This window comes from Canis aureus, chromosome 34 (genome assembly GCF_053574225.1).
Source record: "Canis aureus isolate CA01 chromosome 34, VMU_Caureus_v.1.0, whole genome shotgun sequence".
In the NCBI taxonomy this organism is placed as follows: domain Eukaryota; kingdom Metazoa; phylum Chordata; class Mammalia; order Carnivora; family Canidae; genus Canis; species Canis aureus.
The window spans coordinates 23113645-23137453 of NC_135644.1; the positions used below are offsets into that span (position 1 = coordinate 23113645).

Here is a 23809-nt window from a genome sequence, read left to right on the forward strand (position 1 = left end):
TCTGGGGGAAAAGCCCACCATGCTGGGACTGAGTTAAGTTTGACTGAGAAAGCAGTCCTGCCAGAGTGCAGAGGTTTGCTATAAACAAGTTAGGCAGCCAGTATCAGTGCTGAACTGCTTCTTGCAGGTGGCTCTGTATTTATGCTAAGGGGGTGGGAGAGGGAAATGACACCAGCCAGTTCCTCTGTTCAGGAGAGGTATCTCCATGAAACTGCCTCTCAGGGACACGCTCTTAGAAGAGTGAATACTCTCCCTTGTGTGCTACAAGCATTCTTCAGATCATTGTTTCCAAGCTGTCTGCCCTCTGGGCTCTATTCTAACCTAGCACAAGGACCTTTAAAGTCTGAGCTTTAAGCCCCACTGATTGCAAGAACTCACAAAACTGAGCCCCTCTCATTTTCCAAGCCAATGGCTTTGGGGAAATATTCTTGTGCATTCCTGGGTGTTCCTCTCTTACCCTTTTCCCTGAGCACAGCTTCCACCTCTCTGTAGCACCCATGATCCGTTTCTCCCCTAAAATACATCTCTGCCCTTTCTACCTTCTTTGATGGGGCCTCTTCTCCCCCTTTAGTTGTGTCTCCTCCTTTATCAATCTTCTGCTAATTTCTGGACTATATAGGATGATCTGTTAGTTATCTAGGTGTGTTTGTGGGAAGAGACAAACCTACGGTTCTCCTACTCCCCTGCCATCTTCCCTCTCTCTCTTCATTCTCAATTAAATCAAGTGATTTCATATCCTGGGGACTGACACATGAAGAAACTTTCCAAAATTGAGCTATAACAAATTTTCACTATTCATATTACTTAATTTTTAAAGCCTTAAAAGTGATTAGATTTAATAGTGAATAAAAGTAAAAAATACATTATTATAAAAAAAGTTGAATAAAATGAAAGATATTCAGAAAAACAGCTATATAACACTGCATCTATTTTTAAAATGATCAATACCTGTCAATGCTCGAAGCTTCACACAGCAAGCAACATAATCATCAAAGAAGATTCGGCCATTTTTGCTGTACCGTTTAACAATAGCAGTTAATGTTTGAGGACTCAATCTGTAACCTAGAAAAAGGAATTTATACATTAAAATTTCTAAAACCAAACACCATAAGAACACAACATTGCATTTTCTTTAAAAACAATTGTAAAATAAATTTCCAAAATTCATTCCATAAAAATATATACTAGAAACCAAATACATTCACATTAAAATCTATCAAAGACTTATTACTAATAAAGTAATAAAATGGGCAAATCCATTTTGAGTTCATTTCTGTGTATAGTATAAGAAACTAGTCGAGGGATCCCTGGGTGGCGCAGCGGTTTGGCGCCTGCCTTTGGCCCAGGGCGCGATCCTGGAGACCCGGGATCGAGTCCCACGTCGGGCTCCCGGTGCATGGAGCCTGCTTCTCCCTCTGCCTGTGTCTCTGCCTCTCTCTCTCTCTCTCTGTGAGACTCTCATAATAAATAAATAAAAAAAAAAAAAAAAAAAAAAAAAGAAACTAGTCGAATTTCATTCCTTTGCATGCAGCTGTTCAGTTTTCCCAACATCATTTGTTGAAGAGACTCTTCCCCATTATACATTCTTGCCTCCTTTGTCTTGCTAGTATCACCAGTCTAACTTTGTAATGAAGTCAAAACTAAGAAAGCAATTACATTTTTAAAATATATTTTGATTTTTATATAATGTCAAGTATCTTATAGGTTTTAATGCTTCAATATTTCAATTCTGTAATTTGAGACTTCTTTAAAGAATATTAGAGAAAATATTATTACAGATCTTTTCTATCATTTAAATTTTGTATTTCCTTTTTTTCTTTTTAATTTTTCATTGAGGTATAATTGGCATATAAAATTATATTAGTTTCAGATGTACAACATAATGATTCCATAGTTGTATGTATTGCAAAATGATTATTATAATAAGTGTAGTTACATCTTTACCCTATATAGTTACAGAATTTTCTCCTCTTATTATGAAAACTTTTAAGATCTACTTTTAGCAGCTTTCAAATATAGGTATAGTTTACTGTGAAGGGTGCTGGCCTAGAATTATTATCTTTATATATTACTGGATTAGATTTGGACAGAAGACACTAATCTTTTTCTTTTCTTTTTTTTTTTTTTTTTTGGAGAGACACAGAGCAATAGCACATAAACTGAGGGAGAGGGGCATAGAGAGAGGAAAAGAGAGATTCTTAAGCAGGCTCCACACCCAGCTTGGAGCCCTGATGCAACACGGGGCTCAATCTCATGACCTTGAAATCATGACCTAAGCCAAAGTCAAGTCGGATGCTTAACTGACTGAGCTACTCAGGCGCCCCCAAAAGACAAAAATCTATTCAAAGGGGAAAACAATAATAAATGTAGAGAAATTCCTTATGTGGCTACAATAAAATATAACCCAGAAACTTGTTAAAAATAAAGAAAAGGAAAGGTATAATTTAATAGAAGTAAAATATGCAAATGAATGTAATTATTTGCAAATGTTTTTTAAGCTTCCTCGTAGGAAGTTATGATCCTGATGTGGTAATAAAAATCTTAAGATTTCCTATAGCATCCTTAGCAAAATAATTTGAATATTTTAAAATATATCTGAAGATCTTAAATTTGAATAATCTGCAATTCTTCCTTGTGGCACGCAACTCTCTATGTGAACTCTAGCGGTTTTCTTTTTTGTAAAAGGTCATATTAATTTTCAACACTATGTTGAGTTAAGGGTCAAGTTTAATCCATTAGGTATTAATACTCTGACTGAACTACATATGATGTGGCTAGGATTGTCCCCAAAACTACCACCTATTAAATTAAAATGTCTATTTACAAAACAAGTCACTAGTTTTAACTTCTTTAAATTGGAATTGAAGATAATGTACACTGTGTTCAGATTTTAACTCTCAAAAGGTTAATTTTCTTTAAATGTATTTTGTTTAGAAATGAGTGTAAGTAAAATCATAGAGGTAAACAAAATTAAGAAAACTACTTAAAATTGCATGAACTGTAAAAGCAGGTTAAACATCATTTTATGTTAAAATGTTTGAAAGAAAATAGACAGTGAATCTTAGTTTACCAAAGGTAGAATAAAATTAAAGTTACATTCTTTTAAAATACTCTAAAATGCAGACTTCCCATTTTGAGGTATTTGTTATATACTGTGTATACTAATTACATAAGAAAGAAAATTTAGAAAACATGTTTTTTACTGTTGAAAAGCTAGACTATAATATGGAGCATAACATACTGAAATAAGCCTTTACTATCAAATTAGAGCTCTTATCACAAATGAAAGATATTCCATGCTCCTGGCTTGGAAGAACCAGTATTGTTAAAATGTCCATATTACCCTAAACAATCTAGACATTCAATACAATCCCTGTAAAAGATCAATGGCATTTATCACAGAACTAGGACAAGTGATACTAAAATTTGTATGGGACTACAGAAGACCCCAAATTGCCAAAGTAATTCTGAGAAAGAAGGACAAAACAGGAGGTATCACAATTTCAGATTTCAAGACATACTAGAGCTGCAGTAATCAAAACAATGTGGTACTGGCACAAAAACAAACACAAATATCAATAGAACAGAACAGAGAGCCCAGAAATAAACTGAGACTTATGTGGTCAATTAATTTATGACAAAGGAGGCAAGAATATATAATGGGGAAGAGTCTCTTCAACAAATGATGTTGGGAAAACTGAACAGCTGCATGCAAAAGAATGAAATTCGACTAGTTTCTTATACTATACACAGAAATGAACTCAAAATGGATTTAAAGAAGTGGGGCATCTGGGTGGCTCAGTCGATTGAGCGTCCAACTCTTGATTTTGGCTCAGGTTATGATCTCAGGGTTTGGCATCGAGCACCATCAGGCTCTGAGTTCAGGGAGGAAAGCCCTCAGAGGGCTTATCTACCGCTTCCTCTCCTTAGGCCCCTCCCTTTCTCTAAAATAAATAAATAAAATCTTTAAAAAAAATAGATTAAAAAACTAAAGTGAGACCTGAAACCATAAAACTCCTAGGAGAAAACAGGCAGTAATTTAACATTAGCTGAAGCAACCTTTTTCTAGATAGGTCTCCTGAGGCAAGGGAAACATAAGCAAAAACAAATCACTGGGACTACACCAAAATAAAAAGCTTTTACACAGAGAAGAAAACCATTAACAAAATGAAAAGGCAACCTACTGAATGAATGGGAGAAGATATTTGCAAATCACATATCCCACAAGGGATTAATATCTAAATATAATGAGCTTATACAACTCAATACCAAAAACTCCAAATAATCCAATTAAATATGGGCAGAGGACCCAAAGAGACATATTTCCAAAGAAGACAAACAGATAGGGGCACCTGGGTGGCTCAGATGATTAAGTGTCTGCCTTCAGCTCAGGTCATTATCCCAAGGTCCTGGGATAGAGCCCCACATCAGGCCTCCTGCTCAGTGGGGAGTCTACTTCTCCCTCTGCCCCTGCTCATGCTTTCTCTTTCTCTCTCAATAAATAAAATCTTAAAAAAAAAAAAAAAAAAAACGATGACAGATGACCAACAGACACACAAAAAGATACTCAACATCGCTCATCATCAGGGAAATTCAAATCCACAATGAGAGACAACCCCACTTGCAACTGTCATAATGGCTAAAATCAAAAAGACAAGGACTAAAAAGTATTGGTGAGGATGTGGAGAAAAAGAAACCTTCCTGCTGTATTGGCAGGAATGTAAACTGGTGCAACCACTGTAGAAACAGTATGTTTCTACACTTCAGTGAAACAGTATGTTTGAAACACTTCAAAAAATTAAAAACAGAACTATCCTATGATCCAGTAATTCCATTGCTGCATACTTACCCAAAGAAAAGCAAGACAGTAATTTAAAAAGATATATGCAGTCCTATGTTTATTGAGGCACTATTTACAATAACCAAATTATGGAAGCAACCAGAGTGTCCATCCACAAATAAGTGGATAAAAAAAAGATGTGGTATATACACAATGAAATATCACTCAGCCATAAAAAAGAATGAGATCTTGCTATTTACAACAACATGGATGCACCTATATAGAGTATTATACTAAGTGAAATAAGTCAGAGAAAGACATGATTTCACTTAAATATGCTATTTAAGAAACAAAACAAAGAAAAAAGGGACAAACAAAAAGGGACTCTTAAATTCACAGAGCAAACTGATGGTTGCCAGAGGAGAAATTAAGAGGTACAAACTTCCAATTAAAAAAATGAAGTCGAGGGATCCCTGGATGGCTCAGCGGTTTAGTGCCTGCCTTTGGCCCAGGCCATGATCCTGGAGTCTCTGGATCGAGTCCCACATTGGGCTCCCTGCATGGAGCCTGCTTCTCTCTCTGCCTGTGTCTCTGCCTCTCTCTCTCTCTCTCTCTCTCTCTGTCTCTCATGAATAAATAAATAAAATCTTTTAAAAAATAAAAAAATAAATAAAGTCACAGAGATGAAAAATACAGCATAGGGAATACAGTCAACAAGATCATAATATACACTGTATGACAGATGGTATATATACTTGTGGTGAGCACCGAGTAATGTCTAGAATGGTTGAACACCTGATATGGATTTGTATAGAAGTGTTGTACACCTAAAACTAATATAATACTGCATATTAATTATATTTCAAAAAAATGGTAAAAATATCTAAATAAATAAACACTAGAGATCTTACTAAGTTACAGAAAATACAATATAAATGGTGAGTACCAATGATTAGGGGACTACATTTTAATAAAGTGAACAGATGAAATTTAGAAATTATTTTATCAACCACAATGTATAAAATATCATCTTTTGGAAAAATCATAGATAAAATGGTTTTGTTAAATGTCATCAGTCAGAATATATCTACAATCTTGAAATCAAATTGGCTAACAATTGATATAATATATTCCTTAAACTCTAATAATTACGATTCATCTCATCAAAGAACAAAGATGATCTGGATAGATTCTAAAGAATTTTAATATACTTACCCATTGCAGCAATGGCTTGATTCAATTCATGATGTTCTACTGTGCCACTTTGGTCTTGATCAATAGCTATGAAGTGTTGCTTCCAAGCATTAAGAGCTGCCCAAAGTTCTTTGAATTCATTAAATCCCATTTTTCCTGTGTAATCTCTCTGATAGTTTTATTAATAAAAATAAGTTTTGATACCAAAGAGAATTTACTTGACCCAAAACTGTAAATCATGACTAAAAAATTGTTAGTATGCTTCTGCAAGTTAGCCAAGTTTAGCATATGAATAGACTTCTGTGTAAAAATGGAAAAGTACAGAATTCAAACAGGATCTTACAAAGTATTTTTAAAATCTCCAATTTACTATGGTCATTTATAGCCAACAATTGCTTGGTTATATTCAGAAAGCAATTATTTCATATTCTAGTATATTCTATTTTTATTCAAGGATACATCCAACATGGCGATCATAATTCTGCAGGTTTCCAAACTGAAGGCTATAAAACATATTTATTATTTCAATTGGAGTCTGCCCAATTTTATCTATGTAAAATTATAACAATTTCTATTTTATACAAGAAAATGTTTAAAAATTGCCAAAAATACACAATCACCCTTTATCAACAGACTTTAAATGTTAGGGATCCTTGAGGGGGAAGAGAAAAGGATGAAAATAAAGATCACAACTACTTCAAACTACTAACACTAGTCAGGGGATTTGGGTAGTTAGATATACAATGATAAAATAACTGAAAATTACTTTTATAGGTGAAAGGAGGGCTTCAGTGTTCCGAACATAAATGGTAAGTAGGTTTTAAGTAGAAGTCTAACCTATACCCAAAAATCACAAGAACTGAAGGAGTTAGAGATTTAATTAAAGCTTAGGTGAAGGACTGGCTTATGATAACATCTGAAAGGCAGATAAGGGCCAGATCATGAAAATCTTGAATGCCACCCTAAAGATTTAGACTAATGGAAGTCACTGAAGAATTTAAGGAACAGACTTAAAGCAGTGGGGCAATTCTTAAATTTTCATTCCAGAAACATCCTTTCACATTGACCAGACTACAGAGTAAGGTAAGATATAGGTAAATCATTTGCAAGTTTACTGCAATCAATCAAATAAGAAAAATATGAGCTTCTGATCTGAAGCAGCTATTTTCCCTTAGGAGAGGGAAAAGGCAGGAAGAAAAAAGTAAATATAAACATCTTAAAATCATGGGTTATTAGGAACATTAACACCTCATATCTAAAGAACTGTAACTGAAGACTCAGTAGAATTTAATTTTTCTAACCCTTATCATAATTGCATTGAACTGGTAAGCTGATTTGTCTCAAGACCAATTATAGGTCAGTCCTGATAAGAGATATTATGTCAGTACAGTTTAGTTAAGCTTACAAAGTTCTTACTAGTAGCTCCTTAAAAATGAATGCATAAATAAATAAAAATGCTTAAAATTAAGTTATCTTATTTTTTGATAAAATATTTTGAAATTTTTATAAATGAAAAACATTTCAGCTAAATTTTAGGGCTATTAAGAAAAAATCATAAAACATTTTATAAGTGAGAATAGCCAACTTTAAATTAATACAGCGTCAATATTAGAATAGGTGGTTACAGTATTTTCAGATGGACAATTCAACAGACATTCGATGAGCATTCACTAAGAGCCAGGTAGTATGATTTTGTGAATTCACATGCTATTGCAAGAATTGCAAGTATTATAAGTCCCAGTTTTACAAATGAAGAAACAGAGGCCCAGAATAAAGTTTTCAAGTTCCCAGAGCTAATAAGTGGAAAAGTCAGGACTGGAGCCCAGAGCTCCTTCATAAGGATACTACTCAAGTGGGAAGAGGGTGGCAAAGTTTCCATAAGAAATCTCTGGCTGACATTCAATCATTTTGTAAAGCAAATGATATGTTTTGCTTTCAAGTTAACATGGCACACATCCATTACATGGGAGAATCTGAACATATGATAACAAATGGCAAGTGCTGAGTCTTCAAATAAGCACATCTTCCATCACAAAATAGGATTGAATATATGTGTATATCAGATTAAATATTTTTGACAAAGAATAGAGAAGAATTTTTAGGAAAGTTAATAGATTTTCATTTCCCCCAATACCCCATTACAATGGACAAAAAATTAAATCTTCTAAAGTCAAACCATTAGAAAAAAAGAGAATGAGAGATAAAGGAAAAGAATTACATAAAAAGTAAAGGAAAAGTAGTAGGATGGATGGAAGTTAACTAACATAGACCTGAGAAAGTGGCTTGATGAAAACCCAATAAGAAGAGTTGAAAAGGAGCCTACTTATCCAGAAGACACCAAACATCTAAGAATTGGTATTATATATGAAAATGGGTGTAAAGGTAGAGATAAAAACAGAAGGGCCAGTTGAACATCTATTTAAAGAGGATGTAGAGCCTCAAATTCCCTCCTTGCCTCAGCTCCATAGATGGATGCCATGTCTATTCTAACAGAAATCTAGGGATTTACTGTCTGGAGAATTCCTTAAATTTCAGGATACTAGACACATATCCAAAGCCCTCACCACTAAAAATAACCAGTACCCCTAATCTCTAACCCTGATATTAACATTCACCCTAACCTTAATCCCAACACTAGCCCTCTGGACAGGTCTCTGAACTGCAGGACGCCAGACACCTACACTAACCCTATCCTTAATCTTAACTACTAACCAGTAATCTACAACCCCTAACACTAACACTAACACCAGTCCTTACTCCTACCCTAACCCTAACCCTAGATCTGAGAAAGTGGCTTTTGAATATGCAGTAAGAAAACCCAGAAGCAGCCTACTTATCCATGAGAAGACCCCAAACATTTAAAAGTTGGTAGTATTTCTGAAAATGTGTGAAGGTAGAGATAAAAACAGAAGGACCAATTGAATATCTATTTAAAGAGTTAACATTTACAGTCTGATACCCCCTCCTTGCCTAAATTTGGTAGATGGCTCTCCCTGTCTATTCTCATAACAGGATAAGTCTGGGGATTTATTTTCTGGAGATGTCTCTGAACGGTGGGATACCAGACACATGCCCAGACCCTTCAGCTCTAACCCCTAACTTCTAACCTCTACCATAATGCTATCCCTCACTCTACTGCTAACCCAAACACCAAACCTCTGGAGAGGTCTCAACTAAAGGATGCCAAACACATACCTTAACACTGACCCTGACTCTGATCCTAACCTTAACCTGACCAATAACCTTAGATCAGAGAAAGTGGCTTCTGAACACGTTCTATAAGAAGAGCTGAGAAGCAGCCTATTTGTCCTGGAGAAGTCTCCAAACATTTAAGAATTGGTAGTATTTCTGACGGTGGGTGTGAAGGTAGAGAGAAAAACAGAAGGAACTGACTGTATAATTAAAGAGTATTTAAAGCACCAAATCCCCTCTCTGCCTCAGCAGTATGGCTATCATGTCAATTCACAACCCAGCAGAAGTCTGAGGATTTACTGTCTACAGGTCTCTGAACTACAAGCTACCAGGCATATACCCAAACCTTTTGCTCCAAACCACTAACCTAACCTCAAATGGTAACTCTACTACTCACCCTAACTAACCTTAACCCTAACCTAACTCTAACCTACTGGAGAGGTCTTTGAACTGCAAAATATTTGGAACGTACCCTAACACTGATCCTGACCCTAACCCTAACACTACCCCTAACCCTAGATCTGAAAAAGTGGCTTCTGAACACACAAAAAGAAAAGCTAAGAAGGAGCCTACTTATCCTTGAGAAGACCCCAAACATTTAAGAATTGCTAGTATTTCTGAAAATGGGTGTGAAAGTAGAAATAAAAACAGAAAGACCAACTGAATATCTATTTAGAGAGTATTTAGAGTAGCAAATCCCCTCCTTGCCTCAGATCCATAGATATCTGCAATGTCTATTCTAACCTCAGCAAAACTGGGGATTTATACTGTGGGGAAGGTCTCAACTGCAGGATATTAGGTACATACCCAAACCCCTAAACCCAATCTCCTAACATGTAACCTCGAACCCTAACCCTCACCAGATGAAGAAGTCTCTGAACTGTAGGATACCAGGCACATACCCTAACCCTAACCGTGACTCTAGGCCTCACCTTAATTTTAACCCTAGATCTGAGAAAGTGGCTTCCTAAATACATGATAAGAAAAGCTGAGAACCAGCCCACTTATCCTAGAGAAGACCCCAAGCATTTAAAAATTGGCAGTATTTTCTGAAAACGAGTGTGAAGATAGAGATAAAAACAGAAAGACCAATTGAATATCTATTTAAAGAGAATTTAGAGCCCCAAAATCCTCTGTGTTTCAGATTGGTATATGGTTGCTATGCCAATTCTCACCACACCAGAAGTCTGAGGCTTTATTCTCTGGAGAGGTGTGGGAACTGCAGGATACCAGGCACATATCTTAACTCCTAATCTCTAATGTCTAACCCTAACGCTCGATCTGTGAAAGTGCTGAACACAGCACAAATCTGTGGTTTGCTGAACACAGGATAAGAATAGCTAAGAAGCAGCTTACCAATCCTAGAGAAGGCCCCAAACATTTAAGAATTGGTCGTATTGGGGATCCCTGGGTGGCGCAGCGGTTTGGCGCCTGCCTTTGGCCCAGGGCGCGATCCTGGAGACCCGGGATCGAATCCCACGTCGGGCTCCCGGTGCATGGAGCCTACTTCTCCCTCTGCCTGTGTCTCTGCCCCTCTCTCTCTCTGTGACTATCATGAATAAATAAATAAAAAATATTAAAAAAAAAAAAAAAAGAATTGGTCGTATTTCTGAAAATTGGTGTGAATGTAAAGATAAAAACAGAAGGACCAAAGGAATATCTATTTAAAGAGTATTTAGAGACTCACATTCACTCTTTGCCTTGAGTCAGTATTTGGCTGCCATGTCTAGTCTCACCCCAGCAGAAGTCTGGAGTTTTATTCTCTGGAGAGGTCTCTGAACTGCAGGATATCAGGCACATAACCTAGCCCTAACCCTAGCCTATCTAGTAAAAATAAGGCATTTAAGGGACAGTTTACTGACAGTTATCAACGACTGAGAACCCTGAGTCTGCCCTCTTCCTACTGGACAACTAGCCCAACTAGCCCGAAAGGAAATCCCTAAACATACTGTTGTTTCCTAACAAACTGCCCTGCTAAGCCATCAGACATGGAAGTCTACAATCAATACTAAACCATGACCTCAAAGCTTCTCACCTGCATTTTAGCTAAACACGTGCAACCAAGGATCTCAAATGCCTGAGAAAAGCATCAATCACAAAAGACAACCAAACAAATAAACTGGGGAAGAAATTTTGAAGGAAACATAGTTGATAAAAGAAAAAAAAAAACTTTGAAAACTATATTAATAGCAACAAAAATACATTAACAACAAATATAAAACACAGCTTCATAGACACAAGAGAAGACTATATACATGAAGAGAAGCTCCTGTATTTTAAGAACATCATAGCAGATAAAAAAAAAAAAAAAAAACTCAATAGAAGGTTTAGAAAATAAGATTGAGAAAATCTCCCCAGAGAGGACAGCCAGAGATAGGAGGGAAAAAAAATAAGAAAAGTGACCTGGTCTAAATGACAAGCATTCCAAAAGGAGAAAATTGAGAAAACATCATTAAACAAAATGTCTCAGAACTAAAGCAAATGAATTCCCAGTCTGAGAAGGCCCACTGAGTTCCCACACAACACGACCAGGCACATCATTGTGAAATTCCAAACCAGGGACAAAAAGAAGATCTCACAGGCCTCCACAGTGAAAAAATTGACATACTGGCAGGACAGAAAGATAAAGTAACAGTGGATTCTAGAAACAATGGAGCAATATTGATAAAATTCTAGATGAAAATGATCTGTAATGCAGAGTTCCATATCTGGTCACTTAATTCTGTGGACAAAATGAAAGCACTTTCAGATTAAGTCTAAAAAGATTTTCCTCCTGTGCACTCTCTAAGAATGTTTGTTTGTTTGTTTGTTTTAAAGATTTTATTTATTTATTCATGAGAGATACAGAGAGAGAGAGAGAAAGAGACAGGCAGATGGAGAAGCAGGCTCCATGCAGGGAGTCCAATGTGGGACTCGATCCCAGGACTCCAGAATTACACCCTAGGCCAAAGGCAGGCGCTAATCCGCTGAGCCACCCAGGGATCCCCTCTTCCTGAGAAGCTGGTTAATGTTATATTTTATTGAATTTTTTTAAATGACTAGAGATGAAATAAAAGGGAGATCCAACTCAAAAGAGCATGGAAAGTCAGTTCTGGAATGATGGTGAAGGAATGATAGCTTTGCAGCTATGCACAGAAAGTAGACCACAATAAAAAGCTCTAGAATGATGATTAATTTCAGAAAAAGTAAAACAGTATATAAAAAGGAAAATTAATCATACATTATCACAAGACAGAGGAAGAACATTCACATAATGACAATAAGGCAAATAGTGATTACTGACCTACTGAAAATTACTATACAGCTATATTGGATGGAGGAGAACTGGGGAGCATTCCCATGTGGCATACGGGGACAAGAGTGAGTTTAAAGTTCTAAGAGAGTTAATTCTCATCTTCCATAGCAGGATATCAATTGTTAATCACTGAAACTGAAAATCTATAATGATGAAAGCATGCTATTTTGAGATCTGGAGGCAAATTTCAAAGGCATCAGATGTAAAAGATGAATGAGATTTCCTCTATAAGTGGTCAACATCTGGGAGATAATTATGCACAAGGAACAGCTATTTTCTCAATAAGCTTTGCAGAACTATTTGACTCTTTAAATTATGTGCATGTATAACTGTGATAAAATATTTTTTAAATATTTTAAATATGGGGGAAGAAGATCTCACGAGAATAAATTCCATTAATTCCAGACTGTGTCAAACATCTCTGAAGTTCCTCAGCATCCACTTCACCATCCTGTGAAAAGACAATTACAATCTGATTTAGTGCACAGCTATATCAAACTATATCAAATTATATTAATATGTTAATTGGCTGTTTTAGGCCAATCAATAAATATGCATTCTTTAAAACTTACTCTATTATCAACCATAAAATTATAGAGGTAATTACTGATAGCAAAGGTAAATACAGAACAGCATACAAAATATATTTTTTTCACAACCAACTTATATTCTATTAATATTTAAGCACTTCAAATAGAATTTATTTTTCTACTTCTGAGAAACAGAATAAACATTTTGACCTATCATAGGTCAAAATAATATCTTGTGAGAATCATTGTACCTCTACTTAAAATGGAAAAATGACCAAAATATGTTCAGAAAAATCTCAAAAATGTTCCCCTAATGCCCGTCTCGTGGGGGTATTGTTTCTAAGAGACATTAAGTTGTAACTGGAAAGAGAGAATAACTTCCTCCCACCACCACTACCCTCAGCAAAATTTTAGAGTCATCCTGCATCTTGTTGCAATTCTTCTGATTATTTCCCAAACATTTGTGTTTGAACTTACTATGGGAAATAACACATTTCTTTTACACAAACAAGAAATCACAAGGGAAGTGAAATAGGCTGAGTACTCCCATTGTGTTTCAGTACCTCATCCTATTTTCTACAGAAATATACAAAGTAATTTACTTGGAAGCCTCATAAACATTGTCACAAATGCAAAACAAATAGCTCTGAGAAAGGATCAGGGAAGCAAAGTTAAAACATGAACTTCCTTAAGAGTTCATTTTTGTAAGAGACCCAAGAAATAAAAAAAAAAAATTACAACCTACTCCTAAGAAGTGTTAAAACACTCATTCTAATGGATCTTTAGCAAGGAATCCCTTATAACAACAATGCCAGTGATTTTAACAGGAATTTAAAAATATAAGCATTCTTTCCAATGGATCATCTATGTGCCTACACAGAATAAGTGTCCCTTTCTCTGCCCTGCATAGTTCTGGGATTTTGCTTACAAAACTTTAGTCAATTCTAAACTAAGAAAATTATTCTATAAAAAAAATTAGCCATATATTTAGAATCAAAACTAGGTTAGCAATTTTTCCTTCAATGATAAAGATTTTCAAAGGAATTTTTACTTAAACAATTACCTACCTTTCTGTTATATAAAATCACTATTATATTTTAAGACTTTGAAAAACCATGCACACACTTCTAACATGATTTGAGAAGATATCATCAGTAAACAAAACAAAACAATCAATGAAGTCTACAGCTGCCACTGTCAACAGTATCTCAATGAAATGATGGCAGGTCATCGTCAATTATTGATGGGTAAATTTTGACCTGACAGATGCCAGGTCATCGTCAATTATTGAAGGGTAAATTTTGAAAGACATTTTTTTTACAAATTATTAAAACAGAAGCAAAAGAAGGAAATGACTTTTCTCTCATTTTTAATTAATTAATTAATTTTTAAAAAGATTTTATTTATTTATTCATAGAGACACCGAGAGAGAGAGAGGCAGAGACAGGCAGAGGGAGAAGCAGGCTCCACGGAGAGAGCCTGATGCGGGACTCGATCCAGGGTCTCCAGGATCACGCCCTGGGCTGCAGGCGGCACTAAACTGCTGCACCACCGGGGCTGCCCTCATTTTTAATTTAAAAATGTCTTCTATCTTCTAGTACACTAAAGATAACATGGTTATAAATTACTCCTTTCTTTAACTTTTCTTAAGTGGGAAAATGATACTATACCTGAAAATAAAATTAGTGAGAATTCTAAGCTTCATCAAATTTTTCATTTTTAAAAATAATGCATTGTGCAAACAACAGGCTCAAACTTAAAACTTTCTAGAAAAAGGCAATTGGAATTTACCAAAAACTTTGATCAATCCAATTAAAAGTAAGGAAATCAATCCTTTGTAGTCTGATGATAATTTCTGTTCAAATATGAGCTTCTTCTATAGGATTTCACAGAAGTCCACTAGGTGTACAGAGGACCTTTCTCTGGATTCTGCAAATCCAAAGACACAAAAGAGACCCTGAAGAGTATGGAAATTTTTTTTGTACAGAAAGAACAAAGATTATAGAGGAAGCAAAGTTGAAAACTAGCAGGTTCAAAAGACACACACAAAAAGCCATTATAAATTTGAGTTAAGGAATATAAAGAATATTTTAGTCTTCATTAAACTTTTTTGAATAGAGTGAAACTAAGAAACACATCTATTTTCTCTCCCACAAAATAAAAAAAGAGCTTTAAATTCCATGCATCAAATTTCTACATGCTTATTTATCTGCAAGGCCTATGCTTCCTTCCCCACGCTGTTTTGCACTGCTACAAGATGGAGTGCAGTCTGTCCATATGTCTTGTACTTCAGACTGAATGTGTAATCTTCCTATGAAAAACCAAGTTTATTATTTTATCAGAGTTCAGAATTAAATGCAGTAAAATTCAAAACAATTTGCATTAAATTCATCAAAAGGTCCTAGTGCAAGGGCACCTGTGTGACTCAGTCAGTTGAGCGTAGGACTCTTGTTTTCAGCTCTGGTCATGATCACAGGATCCTAGCATCCAGCCCATGATCTTGGGATCCTGCAATCCAGCCTCATGTAGGGCTCTGCACTCAACTCAGAATCTGCTTGTTCCTTTCCCTCCCCCCTACTCTTCTCCCCATGCCTGTGTTCACTCACTCTCTCAAATAAATGAATAAAATCCTCAAAAAAAAAAAAAAAAAAAAAAAAAAGGTCCCAGTGTAATATAAGTTCTGATCTTTTGTAAACTCTTGGTATCACAAAACTTTTATGGCAGATGTAAGTAAAGTCACTAAAATATAAAATCATTTGACTTTAGTTGTCCCACTAAATACTTGGGTTAACCTTCCAGAAACAAGAGACTAAAACATGATTAGTAAACTGGTATACACTTTAATATCTTTTTTTTTTAAGATTTTATTTATTTATTCATGAGAGAGAGAGAGAGAGAGAGAGGCAGAGACACAGGCAAAGGGAGAAGCAGGCTCCATGCAGGGAGCCTGACATGGGACTCAATCCGGGGACTCCAGGATCACGCCCTGGGCCGAAGGCGGCGCTAAACCGCTGAGCCACCCGGGCTGCCCACACTTTAATATCTTACAAATGTAAAATTGTCACCTAAGTCAAATGGGCTTTACAGACTTAAACAGGGTCAATATCAAGAGGAAGTAAATGGGGTGAATGGTGCAACCACAGGGTCAGATCCTGGATTCAAAAACTGGATGTTTATTGGGGTGCCTGGGTGGCTCAGTGGGTTAAGCATCTGACTCTTGATATCAGCTCTGGTCATGATCCTAGGGATTGAGCCCTAAGTGGGGGTCCACACTCAGCAAAGAGTCTACTTGTGTGTCTCTCTCTCTCCTTCTGCCCCTCCCCACCCCAACTCTCTCTCTCAAAAATAAATATTTTTTTAAAAAATTGGATATTGGCTCAGTGGTTGAGTGTCTGCCTTCAGCTCAGGACATGATCCCAGGGTCCTGGGATCAAGTCACAAATAGGGCTCCCCACGGGAGTCTGCTTCTCCCTCTATGTCTCTGCCTCTCTCTCTGTGTCTCTCATGAATAAATAAATAAAATCTCAAAAAGAATTAGATATTTATTCATCATAGATTTTTGTGTTAATTTTGTTTTTGGGGTTTTTTTTAGTATTGGATTAAACCATTATATATCATGATTACTAAATTTTTTAAAACCCATTCAATTTAAAGGTAAGTCTCTCACCTGCCTTACCCTAGCTGGACATTCATCTGCTTAGCAATACGACAGCAAGTTAGGGGATCTTCTATGGAAACTCAGAAAGAAAATAACTGGGAGGGGAAAAAAGATTTATTTCTCTAAATGTGAGGCTCATTGCTTTATTTGAATAGTTTCTATTTTTAAAACTGTATGAAGCTAATTTATATATATGAAATTCCAAACCTAAATTGGGTTTGGGTACATCACACAGAAGCAAAAACTAGGAAGTAGAGTGAGAACAGATATGCAGCAGGGGCAGGAGGTTTGCTTCTGAGGACTTCACAAGGCCTGGGGAATGTGAGTGCCTCATTGTTTGAATGCAAGGAGTGAGATGGGATCCTAGGATGCTCTACTCATGTTAAGAGGCAAAACAAATCAAAATATACTACAGACTATTGCCTGTTGACACCACTTCTGAGAAGCTGAAGGCTTAGGTAAGTAGGACTAAAATGCTCAGCTAAGCTATCCCCAGTTTGTTGATGAGATCCGCAATGCCACTGCCAGGAAGGAGCCTTGAACTGTCATAAAATCTGCTTCTGGATACAATCTAGGTGGAGACAATCACAAAACCACTAGATAATGAAGACTGGCATGAGGATAGAGGGATCACATAAAAAAAGGACAAAAAGAGGGAGGGAAGAAATAAACAAAAACTCCATGTGAGATAGATTTAGAAACCAAAATCCCAAAATATCTGAACAAATCTAATATTCAGAAAGACAACAAAAAGCAACAATTGCAGAAAAAATTCATACAAGATGAAATTAATTTTACAAAATAATCATAGAAACAAGTATGTTAAGAAAATGCAGAGATATAAATGAACAAATATCTTCCATTTAAAAAGAATCATTCACTTAACAAATATTTATTGAGTACCCCACTATATTCAAGCACTGCTAATTCCTTGCTTTCACAGAGCTTACCGTTTAGTGGTGAAAGAGAGACAATAAATCAAAAATTACATTTGGCGGTAATAAGTACTAAGGGGAAAAAAGATAACAGAGTGAAAGTGATACAGAGTGTGTGCACGGGAGCAATGGAGTAGACCAATGCTACTTTACAGTTAGAGAAAGCCTCACTGAGGCTGAAAAAGTAAATTCTCCTATAACTGAATCACTGAGAAATGAATTTACTTATAGGGTGAATTGACTTATTCATTAATACAGTGAGTTTCAAGGAAGATCTAAAGAAAGTAAAGGAGCAAGCTATGCAGATATCTGAGGGAGGAGGAGTGTTCTTGGCCTGGGTTGTCCAATACAGTGGACATCAGTCATATATTCCACTGCACACTTTCACATGGCTAGTCTGATCTGAGATGTTCTGTAAGTGTAATACAAGCTGGATTTCAAAGACTCAGTAACAACAAAAAAATGAAATACCTTATTAATAACTTTTATATTGATTACATATTGGTATTTTAGTATTTCTGATATACACTAGGTCAAAAATATACTATGAAAATTAATTTCACCTTTTTTTAACTTTTTTAAATGTTCATATGTGGCTTATGTTTGTAATTCTTATGATGTTCATTTTAGACAGTGCTGTTCTAGACAGAGAGAACAAGCATAAAAATCAGAGAATGCTGGGGCACCTGGGTGGCTCAGTAGATTAAGTGTCTGCCTTAGGCTTAGGTCATGATCCCAGGGTCCTGGGTTGAGCCTGGGGGCCCATCAGAGGCCCTGTGTTGGGCTCTGTGCTCCTAGGTGAGTCTGCTTCTCCTTTTTCCTTTCCCTCTGCTTGCTGCTCCCCCTGCTGTGTTTGTGTGTGTGTGCTCTTGCATGCTCGTTCTCTCTCTCTGTCATATAAATAAGTAAATTTTTAAAAAAGGATCAGAGAATGTTGAGTGCAATAATTTTTGCCTGTTTACCTTTAGCATTTCTTTCCCTGTACCATCATCATTCCCTGAATGTCTACCTCCCTGACTAGGTGGAGAGCTTCTGAGGCAGGATCTGAGTATCACTCATCTTTGCATCCCCAAGTCCAGCACAGTATGTAGTACAAAGCAGGCTGGTTGTCTGGTGGAATGAAGACAATTACCATTGGTTCTTGATTCAACTATAGTCATTTCTGACTACTGTTGTGGCCATGTCCATTTATTATTTCAAAAGGTTGAAAATATTACAACTTCCCATTCAAGTGTCAATTAAATTTAAAAGTATAAAATCTAATTAATAAATGAAATTCTATATTACATGTGCTTTTCCAGAATTTTGGGCGTCCATAAACAACTTGAACAGCTTTTCTACAAGTTATTACCATCAGAAAGCATTCACCTAGTATACTACTTCATACTCATATTCCATACATTTTATGAAAACATCTTACCTTAATTGACTAACAAGTAAAGTCTTCCTAAATTATATGGAGAAAATCCAAGGGATCTTTTTGTATCATCTTACTGCAACTTAAGCTAATGATAATGACCAACTCTATAAACCCTAACAATCACATTAGTGGTGAAAACTGCATTTTCTAATTGAATAAGAGCTTTAGTTAGATAATTAATAAAAAATTAGTTGCCATTGGACAGGTTAATAGCAAGATTTTGAAATGATACCCAAGTTCAAGTCCTATTTGTTCAGTTACTAAATATTAATTTCCATTTATTCATTTATAATAAAAGGGTACCTGCATCCTGCCGACCTCACAGAGCTACTATGTAAAAAGTAGAAGCAGCATGCACACCAAAGTTAAAGCTGTTGGTGTTATTGACATGTGTACGTGTGTGTGCGTGTGTGTATGTGTATTTGTGAAGGGACAAACCAGAATTTCCCCTACTCAACTGATAACCGAATCATTACTGTTCAAAAACTGTCATCCAATAAAAAGGATGTAGAACCTTTAATTGGACATTTCTCATAGAACATCATTAATTATGAGACCTGTCAAAAAAAAATACAGATCCAGAAGTGAGTTCAGTAAACTCATCTGATTCTTTAAACTGAGGCAAAATTCAACATATAAAAGAACTGCTTAATATTTAGACTAAACATTGAAGATGAGACAGTTCATGCATCCATCCAATATATTTATTGAATGATTAATATATTCCTAGGGCTTACTTGGTATAGGAGAAAACGACAAGGGCCATATCCTCATGGAGTTTTACTATTAAAAAACACAAAACTAGAGGCACCTGGGTGGGGCAGTCAGTTAAGCATAACACTTCTGGTTTCTGCTCAGGTCATGATCCCCGGGTCATGAGATCAAGCCCTACCTTGAGCTCTGTGTTTAGTGTGGACTCTGCTTGAGATTCTCGCTCTCCCTCTGCCCCTTCCCCCTAAAATAAATAAATGTTCAAAAGCACAAAACTATGAAAAATTTAAGACAAGTATCAAGCAGTACAAACATAGCAAATCATTATTCATAACTATAACACTGAAAGAGTTCAGAAGTCAAATAAAGGTCCCTAAATATATATGCCCAGTTTCTATATTTTAAGTTGTAATTTTATAAAATAGATTTATAATATAGTCATTTATAGATAACAGACTTATTCCCAGCATTACACTACTTAAGAGTTCTTTGCCGATAAGAATGGTATCATGTAATAGTCAGCATTGCATTTAGCTGCAAACAACAGAAAATATTATGAAAGAGGTTTAAACCATAAAGGTGTAGGGTACAAGAAGTCTGAAGGTAGACAGAACAGGACTGTATGGCAACCTTATAATGCCATCAATCTCTTTACATTTTTCCATATATCCTGTTGCCGCTGCACTTCCCTACCTCAAGTTCCCTTCCTAGGCAGGAAGAATTAAGGAGCAAAAAGGGCCAATACTGGCTCCCAGGAAAGCTTTTCTCATTTAGAAAAGGAAAGTATCCTAAAGAGATTGTACCTACATCTCAATGGCCTATTAGTAAATAGTCCTATGGCACATGGCTACCTTTACTAGATTCAGAGGCATCCAGGATGGCATTAGGGCCTTTCCAACTTCCACCACAGAAGGGGAAAAGAGGTTATGAATGGAATTGAGGTCACCTCAACACAGTGTCCACCATATACAATAATTCCGTGTATATTCTCAATTTCTAGCCAGGCATATGAGACCTAGTAAACACTCAAGTGTTATTAGAGTTCTGTGAAATTCTAACCACTCCATTGGTTTTCCTTTGTGAGTCTAAAAAAAGAGATACAGACTGTGACTAAGGCTCACATGTGAATCTGTCTCTTCTCACTAATCTGATGTTTGAACCTCCATTCTGTTTTCTTTACCTTTTCCTGATTGGTTTTACCACTTAAGTCTCTCCCAAAACCATTCACAATTTTAAAAGTCTGCTTTTTGCTACTCTGTCTCAGCTTCCTCAAGGAGAGTTACATGTAGATCTCTTTTCCTCAATCCTCTTGGCTCAGTGGCCATGCACTACACTGTTTGCCCTCTAAGTGAAATGAACAATGCATCAGGTATCATAGGAACAGACTTCTAAAAATGAAATAATTATGACTACCTTCGTCTCTGATCTCAATTGAAAAAATAGTCTAGATAAGTTTAAAATACAAATTTCTTATACATATAAAATAAAACACTAAGTAATAGAGTTGACATTTCTTTTAAATAGCAATCACTGGGACGCCTGGGTAGTTCAGCGGTTGAGCGTCTGCCTTTAGCTCAGGGCATGGTTCCAAGGTCCTGGGATCAAGCCCCACATCAGGCTCCCCATGGGGAGCCGACCTCTCCCTCTGTCTGTGTCTGCCTCTCTGTGTCTTTAATGAATAAATAAATAAAATCTTTAAAAAAATAGCAGTCACTTTCAGAAACTGATATTTGTGCAATATATTTAATATCTCACCTGTCCAGCAACAGCAGTGAAGTATGTCCACATGGGGTCTCCTGCTGAGGAATAACTGTCAGAATACACTGGGTATCCACCAGGGAGAAGGTTTGGCCCTGTTCCTGGCAACGGCTGTCCCATTTGCATCTGCATTCCTGGCATCTGACCACTAAAATTTCCAAACTATAAGAGTGAAAAAGGATAAAGTTATTAGTACACATATTACTTGTTAACTACTAAAGTTGGTTTAAAAGAAAATATTTAGGAGGAGTCTACTGAAAAGCAAGAATAGAAAGAATTATTAAAAGAAACCAAATTCACTATCCCAAATGCTATTAGCTACAAAATCCTACATGTCCTGCATTAGGACATAATTCAGTTCATTAATGTGTCATTCAACATCAAAAGAAGTAAAACAGAATAAAAGAACTCTCTAGGCTCCAACAACTTAATCTAACAGAGGAACACGAAGCACATTTTTTAACTGTTTACCATCATCATCACTGAAATAAACAAAAAACAAAAAAATGCAAAAAAAAATTTCACCTGCAGTCAAACTAAGAAGTAGTATACTACTCCAGGCACATACTTAGAATAATACATGGTAAACACAACGAAATTGTGAACTAGTCATGGGAAACCCCAGAGAGTGCAAACATCTTCTCCACCAGAAAAAAAAATTAATTTTAAAAAAGCAAGACACCAATAAACAGATCAATAAAGTGATTAATTCTAACAACAGTCTTCAAAATTAGTAAGAATACCAACAAAAATAATACACAGCTAATACTTACTGCGCGCGTTTTATGGCCCAGGTACAAGTACTTCCCATTATGTGCTGAGATTTCCCCAAAACTGTATGAGGTATGAAACTACTATGTCCTTTTTGTCACTGAGGACCTGAAACTTCAAGAGGTTTCCTAAATCGGTTAAGGTCAAACACCTACTAAAAAGGAGACCACGGTTCAACTGTAGATAGTCTGATGTTTGTTTCCTGCTGTGGTTTATGCTTCTCTCTACGTTTTTCACTTTGGGACTGGGTATACGTTTTTAATACCTTAGAAAGGCATTTTACTGAGCATTTTTATGAGTCTGGAGGAGAAAAAAGTATCAAGAGTGTTTGTTATTCCGTATTGAACAAAATTCTTGATCTGCATCCTTGAAGGATGAACAGAGATTGCCAGAAGGCAAAAAGAAAAAAAAAAGAATTCTAAACTGGGGGTCGATGGGGAGAGAGAGTCAAAAGGTCGGATACTACCAAGAGTTTGAAGAGCTGCGTGGCTGGATGTGCAAGGGCGAGGTTAGGCAGGAGGTGCTGCAGCTCCAGAAAATGGACTTCAAACTCCAGGAAACGCACAACTAGATTATGAAGCAACGAAGTACCGGAAAGTAGACAGTAAACGTTAAAACAATATAATGGACTATAAAAGCAAACAGAAATAGGTGAGATTCCTTAAAAGTTTCTTCTTTAAAAAGAAGGAAAAAAAGACCACCCCAAGGGACCCGAAAAGGCCAACTGCAGGAATTTTTAAAAAGAGCATAAAACCAAAAAAATAAATTAATTAAAAAAATAAAAAATAAATAAAAAATAAAAAAAATAAAAATAAAAATAAAAAGAGCATAAAACCACACAAGTTCCAACTCTCCAAGGTGATTCAGGATCAACAGGTCTGTAATAAAGAGTGGCCCTAACCCCGCCGACCTACGATAAGGTCTACGACAGGTTGCCCTTGGTGCGCACGAGAGCAAAAATTAGGAGACTAAATGTCTACATGCGCATCCTAATTTATTCTGCAGCAAATTAGAGGACAGAAAACGAGAAGCGGCCAAAAATTCAGAAAGAGGACGTCCAGAGAAGCTGAGGAAGTGAGGGTCGACCACAAAGTATCACTGGAACTAGCAGAGGGCACCTTTGTTCCTCCAGTCCAGGAAGGAAACTGCCGAAGTCGCGGCCACCGCGGGCTCCGCAAGGCCTCGCCCAGCGGCCCAGCGGCCCCGGGCCCCGACCCCGCGCTGCGCGCCGTCCGAGGAGGCCCCGCGCCCGCCCCGCGAGGCGGCGCACACGGCGGGCCGCGCAGCCGGCAGCCGGCACTCACCGCGCCTCCGTACCCCGGGTAGGCCATGACGAGCCGAGCCGGCGACCCCCGCCGCCCTCTCGCGAGAAGGGCGGAGCTGCAGGTGCAGGGCAGGTGCAGGCGCAGGTGCAGGGCAGGTGCAGGCGCAGGTGCAGGCGCAGGTGCAGGCGCAGGTGAGGCTCAACACGCGCCGGCCCCGCGCGGGACCCCCCGGCGACCGCCCCTTCCCGGACTCCAGCCCCGCCCCGCTCGGTCCCGATTGGCTGGGCCCCGCCCCTCGGA

The 23809-nt window shown here is 37.0% G+C and overlaps 1 protein-coding gene across 8 annotated transcripts in view; it reads right to left on the bottom strand.

The window, feature by feature from the left end:
- GCA (grancalcin) overlaps positions 1–23809 on the bottom strand; it is a 53060-nt gene that overhangs the window by 7772 nt on the left and 21479 nt on the right. For 4 of the 8 annotated variants that reach the window (XM_077883024.1, XM_077883022.1, XM_077883021.1 and 1 more), the window contains 6 exons: positions 21471–21635; positions 19897–19959; positions 12843–12912; positions 6434–6477; positions 5996–6143; positions 949–1062 (listed from right to left, as the gene is read on the bottom strand). In XM_077883024.1, the coding sequence (XP_077739150.1) occupies positions 949–1062; positions 5996–6143; positions 6434–6477; positions 12843–12912; positions 19897–19959; positions 21471–21614 (583 nt within the window). In that variant the 5' untranslated portion in view covers positions 21615–21635. Of the gene's footprint in view, positions 1–948; positions 1063–5995; positions 6144–6433; positions 6478–12842; positions 12913–19896; positions 19960–21470; positions 21636–22246; positions 23319–23362; positions 23384–23548; positions 23748–23809 lie in introns of those variants that run through there. The other 4 variants (XM_077883020.1, XM_077883026.1, XM_077883025.1 and 1 more) reach the window with 4 other exon arrangements.